General features: G+C 43.2%; 1 protein-coding gene across 2 annotated transcripts in view; it reads right to left on the bottom strand.

Annotated features, from left to right (window-relative positions):
* ppp4r4 (protein phosphatase 4, regulatory subunit 4) overlaps positions 1 to 4765 on the bottom strand; it is a 23686-nt gene extending 18921 nt beyond the window's left edge. Inside the window, exons 1-2 of one of the 2 annotated variants that reach the window (XM_047801682.1) lie at positions 3688 to 4765; positions 50 to 123 (exon numbers count right to left, since the gene is read on the bottom strand). In XM_047801682.1, coding sequence (XP_047657638.1) covers positions 50 to 123; positions 3688 to 3792 — 179 coding nt within the window. In that variant the 5' untranslated portion in view covers positions 3793 to 4765. The remainder of the gene's footprint in view (positions 1 to 49; positions 124 to 3687) is intronic. The other variant, XM_047801681.1, reaches the window with a different exon arrangement.
* Between the last annotated feature and the right edge of the window lie 6665 nt (positions 4766 to 11430).

Consider the following 11430-nt stretch of genomic DNA (forward strand, 5'->3'; position numbering starts at 1 on the left):
GTATCGTATATCCTATAATGTTGCTGTAGAAGGTAAGGTGTTTATTTACCTGAGGAGGTAGACTGCTCGCTCGATGTCATTCAGATCCTCATCCACAGTTAACTTCTCGATCTCTTCTGCAGTCTGGAACATCACCCAATACATTTACATTAATATACAGTATATATATGTACAATGTATACAACGGGCTTTCGTCAAGGAAGAAGTTGCACCGATCCAGTACACATCCTACACAGATTGATAGAAAAGTGCCGAGAAAATAAAACCTGCCTCTTTATATAACCTTCGTAGATTTCAAGAAGGCATTTGACTCAACGGATAGAAGGAAAATGTTTGAGATCCTGCGTCATTATGGAATCCCAGTCAAGTTGGTCAACGCAATCAAGACCATATAGGTGACGTGACATACGGCTAGGTACGGTGACCCATACTCAGAATTCGTTCTCTGCATTTAACCCATCCAAAGTGCGTGCACACACACACACACACACACACACACACACACACACACACACACACACACACAGCAGTGAACACACACCCGGAGCAGTGGGCAGCCATTTATGCTGCGGCGCCCGGGGAGCAGTTGGGGGGTTCGGTGCCTTGCTCAAGGGCACCTCAGTCGTGGCCGGCCCAAGACTCGAACCCACAACCTTAGGGTTACGAGTCAGACTCTCTAATCATTAGGCCATGACTTGTCAATATATGCAACAACTCTCAGAACTTAATCCCATGGCATCAACAAAGGCGAAAATGGCTTTGTTACTCAACCAAGACAATGTCGATGAGAACTAGCAATAACGATTTTTGACCTTGATTTTGCAGACGATCTCGCGCTACTGGAAGGTAACCTAGAAAGAGCTCAATCCCAACTTAATGAAACTGCCAAACAAGCAGAACAGGTCGGGCTCATGGTGAATGTGAAGAAAACAGAAGCATTCACTAACCAGGATAAGAGTAAAAACTTAAAGCTAGGTAGCCAAAGGATTGACAACTTGAAGTACCTGGGGTCAATCAGCACTAGAAAAGCCCTTGTGTGGGCAGCCTTCTGGAAAATGAAGGATATATTTCGCTCAAAGAACCTTCCCAATTTTAGTATTGTATTGCTTACCAATACTTCTGTATGGCTGCGAAAGCTGGATTATAACAGAGAAGCTCAAACAAAGCCTCAACAGTTTTGCCACCAACTGCGACAGAGTAATGCTCAACATCAAGCGCTTGGACAAAGTCTCAAACGCAGTGATATACCATACGATCGGTATTGACCCGCTACGCCTCCAGATACAACGGAGGCAACTTAGATATGTCGGTCATTGTCTACGCAAACCAGAGTTCGAGCTGATCAACAAGTAGGTTCTCTATCAACCATTGGAAAGACACGGGCGAAGAAAGCGCGGTAAACCGAAGCTTCTCTACTCACAGTACATAGGCTAATCGATCAACAGTGAGATACCACCAACTGTCGACGAAATGAGAACAGCAGCAAGAAACAGAACAGAATGGAAGATTGTTGACGCCTGCAAACCATTAATATTTGCAGCCAACTGATGATGATGATGATGATGATGATGATGATGATGATGACAATGTATACAGTAATACATTAAAATATCCAATCTGTAAACCAGAAAAACCTTACAGTAAAAAAGAAAAGAAAAGAAAAGAATCTGATCCAAACTTAATAAGTGACATAAATTAGAGAATTTTTTGGTAAATGAAAATGTTTATATAGAAACAGACCTGACTATAGGTCTGTATATTATATTATATTATATTATATTATATTATATTATATTATATTATATTATATTATATTATTCATTCATTTTCTACCGCTTATCTGAACTTCTCGGGTCACGGGGAGCCTGTGCCTATCTCAGGCATCATCGGGCATCGAGGCAGGATACACCCTGGACGGAGTGCCAACCCATCACAGGGCACACACACACTCTCATTCACTCACACACACTCACACACTACGGACAATTTTCCAGAGATGCCAATCAACCTACCATGCATGTCTTTGGACCGGGGGAGGAAACCGGAGTACCCGGAGGAAACCCCCAAGGCACAGGGAGAACATGCAAACTCCACACACACAAGGTGGAGGTGGGAATCGAACCCCCAACCCTGGAGGTGTGAGGCGAACGTGCTAACCACTAAGCCACTGTGCCCCCCTATATTATATTATATTACATTATATTATATTAGTTATGTGAATATGGATTTTTCCTTTACGTTTTTTAAAACTAATGGCTCAATACTCATTATCATTGTTTGAGACTCGAGGATTCTGTATCAGTATCTGTATCAGTATCAGTATTAGCTGATACTCAAAGTTCTGACATCATTATAAATACCAGCTGATGCTCCTGATTTCACTGCTTTTTTGCTTTTAGCTGAATCTCCAAATACTGTTAATGTGTTAAAGTGTTAACTGTCAGTATTAAGTTAACCAGGGTTAAGTGGTTCAGTATCGGTACTGACTCTTAATACTCCTGAATTACGTATTATGATCAATATTGTCTGATACTCAACCTATTGTGTGTGTATATATATATATATATATATTACTGTTATAACTGTCCACTCCAGGGATTCACTCTGATACTCCATGGTTCAGTATCACTACTCCTGATTCTAGTAACCTGTTGATACTCCTGATTTACATCCTGTGATCAATGCTGTTTGCTAATAAAGGTGTGGTGTTGTATAGTATATATATTAGCATTGTTGTCAGTAGGCACTCAGAGGACTCCACTGAGAGACACCAGGGCTCAGTATCAGTACTGACATGGTCTGATTCTCCAAGTTTCAGTATCTAAATCAGTATCAGCTGATATTCCAGGTTTTAGGATTGTTACTGGAAATGAAAGAGAGACATCATGCCATCTCTAGTCCATCTAATAAGTAGACGGCCAGGTGGTGGATTTACTGCTTCCAGATGACTCAGCCAGATATGTGAGGGGGATTTACATGCGAGGATGGTGAGGTTGTGAGGATGCGAAGCACGATGGACTGCGGGGGAAGAAAAAGAGAGAAAGAAGTGCGTGGGCCAAGAGCCGCGGGGGCGGAGAGTCTATTACTCCAGGGCTTCTCTCATTAGCCAAGGCACTTCGCCTGTGGAACCTCCCTCCCAAAAAAGGATGCTCAGAGAACCCTGGTGCCGCCTCCTCCGCCTCTTCCTCCTCCTCCTCCTCCACCCTGTGCATACGTATTTTTCGAATACCTCCTCATGCTGTACGTGATGAGACTACTCATCTCAGAAACGAGAGGAACCTCGTACTAAATCTGCTTCCATACGATCCGGTAGAATAGCTAAGGGTTTGGGTGGGATTTAAAAACTGGAGGGATGAAGAGAATGAGGAGGAGCGGCAGCGGTGATGCGCAAAGCTGTCAGAAAGTGCGTCACTTGGTGAAGCGGTGTGGGCAACCCCCATGCCATCCTGTGTCTCCTGAACATGCACTCATCAAAACACACACACACACACACACACACACACACACACACACACACACACACACACACACACACACACTGGTGCAATACTAACATGAAAAAGATGCAAGAGATGGCAGTCCTCTCTCTCACACACAAACACACACACACACACACACACACACACACACACACACACACACACACACACACACACACACACACTTATATATAGGTAGCAAGGATACCTTCAGACTCCTGCGTATAGGTCTCTCTATAAACGTCAGGTCCTGCAGGTCATCGATCTGTCCAAACATACCGGACTGACTCAGGGTCATCTTGCTGATGAACATCTGCTCTGCTTTTAATGTCTCCTTGTCTCCTTCTTACACCTCAGGCATCTTCTCTGTGTTCCTCAAGTCAGAATGATAATTGCTCTTTCTCCCACAGCCAACAATGTAAACTCCTTCAGCTTCACCAAGGAACAGAATCAGAAGTTCAGAATCATGCTCCTTGGGTGGTGTTGGGGTACTCCAGAAAAGAAAAAGAAAAACACCCAGAAGAACCTAATCATTAGCTTCGCAGTCATATCTCAAGCCAGGAAGAAGAATTCCTTCAGATGAGCGAATGATGAGCAGATGATTGAACTTTAGGTGGATGATACGAGGCTGCTGTTCCATTGCACCAGCTGTGGATTAGGCGGAGAATCTGTGTCTAATGTCGGACATGTAAAGTCGACAAGCTCACTAGGTCACGGATTAAGATGTAACAGATAACTAGCTTGCTAACTAGTTAGCTCCCCCAGCTAGTAATACTAACCTGTACAATATGTAACCGTGAGATAAAGCGCTGCTGCTCTATTAACTGGCTTTAAAGCGTCACGCGCAACCGACAGCCCCGATCTAACGTATACATATAAATGACACGACACTAATTTAACGTTTCCGGTCTAAAAAAAAAAGAGACAGAAGCCGTTGTTGTTTTTTTGTAGCGGTGAAAATCGCCGCTGAGCTCCGAGCAGCAGCAGCAGCAGCAGCAGCAGCAGCAACAACCCACTCGCTTCAAACGCACTGCACCAACTAAAGCCGTCTCCATGGAGACCGCATGCCACAGGAGCGCGCGGCGCGGCGCGGATCAGAGCGGCTCGCGCGTCAGTCATCCGCGGCGTCCTCGTGCCCGCGTTCGTCATTGGCGTCGTCATCGTCATCATCATCATTATCATCATCATCATCATCATCATCGGGCAAACACGCGTGCGCGTGTGACCGGAAAAAAGAAACGAAACAAACAAACACACAAGAAGTTTGTGGGTCTACAGAAGGGGTGTCTCACGGTCTCATTTTCCATAAAAGGACATGTGGGCGTGTCTCTGAGGCCAAGCACTGAAATGAGAGTTGCCCTAGAGTGGGCGTGTCATTGGGGACGCCATATAAGGAAGTCGGTGTCCATATATGGTAAAAGGAAGTGTTCTTTATTACGCTTGTATATACAAGTACAGAATGTGCATTTATTTTATATTGTGCCAAACAAGCCATGAAGAAAAGTCCTGAAAATATTATAAGAAGAAGAGGAGGAGGAAGAGGAGGAAGAAGAAGCAGAAGCAGAATCAGAAGAAGAAGAAGAAAAGGGAGAAGAAGGAGAAGAAGAAAAGGGAGAAGAAGAGAAAGAAGACTCATACTTTTGAGTATGAGACTCATACGGCTGCATGGCTGATTGTGTGTTAAAAAAAGAAAGCCGTGGAAAATAAACTAAAAGAAATGGGGAAATTCTTATTCTGCTGACACAAAACCTTGTGATTTTCCTTTTTAAGCTTTCACTGTTACTCTCTTTCTTAATATCTAAACATACAAATAAAGATTATATAATTTCTTAATCACATAATAGTTACATACATTCATATAAAGGTAAATGAAGCTTGTGATTTTATGAAATGAAGAAGAAAACAATTCTATTAAAAAACAAGAAAAAACATTCACTGTCTAGGTACAGTGTCTGTTCCTCTTTGGGTTGAATCAGGTTCCTTCTATGTCTTTTCTTTACAGTTTTAATCAGATATATTCAATTTCTTTATGTCAAATAACAATTTCCCCATTTCTTTTAGTTTATTTTCCATGGCTTTCTTTTTCCTTGCTCTCTGTCTTTGTTGTCTTTTATTTTGTATCTCTTTTTTGCTGCATTAATTTCAATTTGTTTCTTTATAGTATTGGGTGAGATAAAAGGATAACCAGGTGCACGTTGTATGGCGGTTACACGTGATATGGCAGTTACTCCACTCCTAAAATTTCTACTCACAAATGGATGTGGTTGCCACGGAGGCACCTGTGGCTCAATTTAACTGATATAAAAGATAAGGATAAGTCCTCTCTCCTGGACGCCCCGGGGTCACCTCAGGGCTTGTTCGGCAACGCAGTGAGTACTGTCGTCGACAGGCACCAGGAGGTAAAATGCCAGTCGGCGGCATTCAGGTAGTTTCTCCCTTGTCCCGGCAAGCAGCCTGGGTCATCTTCCATCCGCACCCAACCCCCTCCTAGCTCACTCAGAGCAATAACTCAGAGGGTTAGTGTTGCTACCCATGCCCCCCTTTGTCTAAGAATAGGGAGGCCGGTCGGCTGTTTCAGTGAGCTGTTTCAGGGCACTGGGGAGGTCTGCGTGAGGTTGACACCACTATCAGACAAGCAGGAAGCATGGAAACTTCTTCCAGGTGTGTCTCAGTGGGTCCTGGGTACTGTAGAAAAGGCTACTGGATCCAGGTCTCCTCCTGTCCTCCATGTTTTCAGGGTGTTTTGCCCACCATCGTTGGCAGGCACCAGACAGTGTTCCTCCAAGAGGAACTTCTCTTGATCCTGAGGAAAGGGGCCATAGAGCATGTTCCCCTCCCAGAGCGGGACTCCAGCTTTACAGCCAATATATTGTTATTCCCAAGAAGGATGAGGGGATGCATTTGATTTTGGACCTGTTGTCTCTGAACTGTACTCTGAAGACTTACAGGTTCAAGATGCTCACGCTCAAGGTTATCATGTCCCAGATCAGGTCCAAAGACTGGTTTGTGACGATCGACCTCGAAGACAATTATTTTCACATAGGCATTCTGCCAGAGCACAGAACGATCCTCAGGTTCACTTTTGGGGGTTAAATGTACCAGTATTGTGTTCTTCCTTTTGGCCTAGTCCTTTCACCACAAAGTGTATGGACGCTGCCCCGGCACCATTGTGTCACCAGGGCATTCATGTACTGGATTACCTGGACGACTGTCTCATTCTGGCCCAGTCAAAGGCTATTGCGGCCAGTCATTGAGATGCTGTGCTTGCCCATATGAGGTCTCTAGGCCTCAGGTTGAACCCAGACAAGTGTGTGCTTTCTCCTTTTCAGAGAACCACCTTTCTGGGGATAGTTTGGGACTCCAGTACGATGCGGGCACATCTGTCTCCCACTTGGGTGGCTTCGATCTTGTCAGCAGTGAAAGCTATTCAGCTAGGCCGAAGCCTCTCTGTCGCTGATGCACAGAGGGTGCTCGGCCTCATGTCAGCAGTAGCCAATGTTATCCCTTCTGGTCTGCCTCACATGAGGCCATTCCATCTCTGGATTAGGGGTGCAGGCTTTCATCCTTGCAGACATCCCCTCAGGGTTATAAGGGTTACGCATTGTGGGCTTTGTACCTTTCTTATGTGGAAAAGACCCCGGGTCCTGGCCTTGGGTCCTACTCTAGGGGCATGTCTCTTTCGACGGATGCCTCACCTTTGGGCCAGGGAACGGCCTTGGATGGCCATCCTGCCCAGGGTCTATGGTAGAGCCCTTATCTCTCATGGCAAATTATTTGCCTGAAGATGAGGGATGTGTTTCTAACACCTCATGGGCTGCCATGTCTTAGTACGGAGAGACAGCACTGTGTTGGTTTCCCATATCAGTCATCAGGGCGGTCTGCGTCTGTGCCCCCGTTTCAGGTTGACGCAGCAGATACTGCTCTGGGCAGAGACCAGGTTCCTTTCACTGAGAGATTTTCATCCCAGGGCAGTGGTGAAGAAGAGAAGAAGAAGAAGAAGAAGAAGAAGACATAAATGTCTGCCATGTTATTATATGGTTTTGAATCTTTACTTGTTCTGAAATGAAACCAGACCTTTTTCAATAGATTTTATTACAATATATTCAAATAATATGCAAATTATTCCTCTAATTATTTATCACACACTTGTACAGTTTTGTCTTTTCTACACTAAGTGGATAATTTGACTCAGATATGTACAGTGAGGTAATAAATGTTGAGAGTTTTGCAGGTCGTGTGTGATGAGTGTGATGAGTGTGAAGACATGGTGACGTTATTTCTAGTCTCTACAAGTCTCGTGTGTTCAGTGGAGTCAGATGGCATGTTGTGTGTGAACATGAACCATGCTGAGGTTCAGGGTCCATGGTGTATGTACCTCTGCTCTGTCTTTCACAGGAGAGAATAACAGAGTCATCATTTTGTGTTTTACACACACACACACACACACACACACACACACACACACACACACACACACACACACACACACACATACACACACACACACGCACACACACACACACATACATACACATACACACATAGACACACACACACACACATACACACACACACACACACACACACACACACACACATACACACACACACACACACACACACACACACACATACATACACATACACACATACACACACACACACACACACACACACACACACACACACACACACACACACACACACACACACACACACACACATACACATACACACACACAAACACACACACATACAGTACACACACTCACACACACACACACACACACACACACACACACACACACACACACACACACACACTCGGATCACTCAGATTATTTCTAGATAATTTCTTTCTATTTCCAGTAGAGTTATTTTTAATAAGAACCTATATGTATATAATGTGTATCTTTAGTCTATGTTACAGTGTGTGTGTGTGAAGTGTGTGTGTGTGTGTGTGTGTGTGTGTGTGTGTGTGTGTTAATGTGTGTGTGTGTGCGTGTGTGTGTGCGTGTTAATGTGTGTGTCCGTGCCTGTGTGTGTTAAATGTGTGTGTGTGTTAATGTGTGCGTGTGTGTGTTAATGTGTGTGTGTTAATGTGCGCGTGTTAATGTTAATGTGTGTGTGTGTGTGTGTGTGTGTGTGTGTGTGTGTGTGTGTGTGTGTGTGTGCGTGAGATAGTGTGTGTAAACAGGTCAACGTGGCAATACCCTGTCTGGTCCTTGGATTTTTGTAAGCACTTTGAAATGTTGAGTGTAAATTAATATATAGAAATCTTTCTGACAATAATTGATTACCCTAAAACCGATGTTAGTTAAATGTTAATAAGTTAACTTCGTGTAAATGTGCCGATCGATGCTAGATTGTTTCTCATTTTCTGTCCATTCACAGTAACATGAGCTATTTCTGTCAGGTCACATTTAATAACGTTAGCCAGTGTTATATGTTCCCAGTTACAACGTTTGTATTTTGCTGGCATAAGTTTTTTTTTCTGTTGGTTCATATAAGCGTGTATGCATGTACACGTGCTTGTCGCTAACGTTAGCATATGTCTCAGGTGATTTTTTCCGTCGGTTCATATAAGATTTCAAGGAGAGATGGCCAGCTCTTTTTTTTTGTGAATCTGAGGTAAACCTTAGTTCCTCTCTTACTTGCGTGATGGTAATATGTAGGTACTTATAACTTTTGGAATGCATTTTTCATTCATTAAATACAATAAAATATTTAAATTTCATTAGTGTAGCATGATGTGTGTGTGTGTGTGTGTGTGTGTGTGTGTGTGTGTGTGTGTGTGTGTGTGTGTGTGTGTGTGTGTGTGTGTGTGTGTGTGCGTGTGTGTGTGCGTGTGTGCGTTTGGCAAAAAAATAGTGTTTGTTTGACTACTAAATCTTGTGTAACATTTTATTTTCTTTGTCCTAGATTAAGAATGAGTTCAGAAGGATAACCACAGTTCCCCTGGAGCCAACCTTTCTGCAAAAACTGGACCTCTACACTCCAAAGCTCCTGGGTTTGTTTAAAATGAAGGGTGGGCATGCAGGCATACAAATTAGAAGTATGCTAGATTCTCTCTGCCAGGTAAATGTATATATTACACATTTGATATCCTGCTGCTTCCTGACTTTATAGATATTTTGTTGGAGTTGTACACTGTTAGTGTTCACTGCAATTGTCAGCAAGTGATTCAGTGCCTGCTTTCCTACCTGGGAGAATCATCTGAGGAGCTCATCGAAGCCTACCAGGTGCATTAATAGATAAATTCAAATTTCGTTTTGACTTCGTATGTGTACAGTACTGCAAAAGTCTAAAGCCGCCTTCACACTGCACACGACAAACGGACACGACTGTCGGATTTCGCCCCCTAGTGACAGTAATGTGTAATATGATCGTGCAGACGTCAACATGGGAGAGAAGCTGATTCTCGCGGTCTCCGAACACCCGTTACTTTATGATCCAACTCTTGAATCATACAGAGATGCTTACAGGAAAAATGAAGCATGGAAGCGTGTTACCGAAATGGGCTAAATGTTTGCAAACTTAATTAGCATTTATCATGGCGAATGAAGTCAGGAGTACAAACAATCAATTCAATCCAGAAAGACCGCGAATCATTTTTGAGGAAACATGGGAACAACATTAAAAATAATCCATATCATAACACAATATAAATATAATTAATTTATTACTTTTTATCAATAACACTGTATTTAAAACAAAAAGATTGTTTTGGATAAAGTTTAAAAATGACTAAAGTTTATGTTAATACTTTTTAATAATTCTTATCACCTCGCGCACACGATCCTGATTGGACAACATTGGAATACATCGCATCCGATCGGCATATCGGATGCGGTGTAACCGCAAAAGTTCAAATTTTTTAACGGATCCGAAAATGACGTATCCGCAGATGGTCGGCACCTCACGCAGCGACCTTGCGACTCTCCATAGGAAATGAATGACTTCCGGTTTATCGGCGGTCGTTTGTCGTGTGCAGTGTGAAGGCGGCTTTAAGGCATATTAGTATTTTTATCCTAAAAAAAATGTTTTTTACTTTTTGCTGTAGTTTGTCATGAAATATCAGTTTACATTCCTAACATTTACAGCATTTGGCAGATGCCCTAATCCAGAGCTTAAATCTCTACCATTGGATACATTAATGCTGGCTCACTAGGTTACTAGTTTTAAAAAAATAATAATAATAATATGGTGGCTCAACTGGTTAAAGCTCTGGGTTGTTGATCGGAGTATCGGGGTTCAAGGCCCAGCACAGCCAAGCTGCCACTGCTGGGCCCTTGAGCAAGGCCCTCAACCTTCCCTGCTCCATGGGTGCTGTATCATAGCTGCCCCTGCACTCTGACCCCAACCTCTTCAGTTGGGGTATGTGAAGAAAAGAATTCCACTGTGCTGTAATGTATATGTGTCGATAATAAAGGCTTCTATGCCCTGTTCTATTCTATTCTACATACTTAGATACCATGAGCTTAAAACATTTGTTCAAAGTTACAATGAAAAAGTGTCAAAGGTTGTGTTTTTTTTTTAGTGCAAAAGATAAGGAAAGAAGTGCTAGTTGAAGTGTTTCCTGAATAAGTAGGTCTTCAACCGCCGTTTGAAAATAGCCAGTGACTCAGTTGTACGGACCTCTAGGGGAAGTTCATCCCACCACCTCGGTGCCAGAAAAGAGAAGAGTCTTGTAGTAAACTTGCCTCTTACCCTGAGAGATGGTGGAACCAGTCGAGCAGTGCTGGTAGATTGGAGGGTGTGGGGTGGGCAGCACCGCAGGAGAGGAAGATGCCAACATAGCTGATATCATCATCGTAATTGAGGGAACTGAGGTACTGTCGGGATGCTCACAAGAATCTCACAAATGCCTGCCTTCTGCTCATGGGCTTCATTTACTCCCTGAACTTAAGCTATCCTTCAAAGCTAAGAAAGACATCTGAATTGTTTCAGA

This window comes from Tachysurus fulvidraco, chromosome 16 (genome assembly GCF_022655615.1).
Source record: "Tachysurus fulvidraco isolate hzauxx_2018 chromosome 16, HZAU_PFXX_2.0, whole genome shotgun sequence".
NCBI lineage: Eukaryota > Metazoa > Chordata > Actinopteri > Siluriformes > Bagridae > Tachysurus > Tachysurus fulvidraco.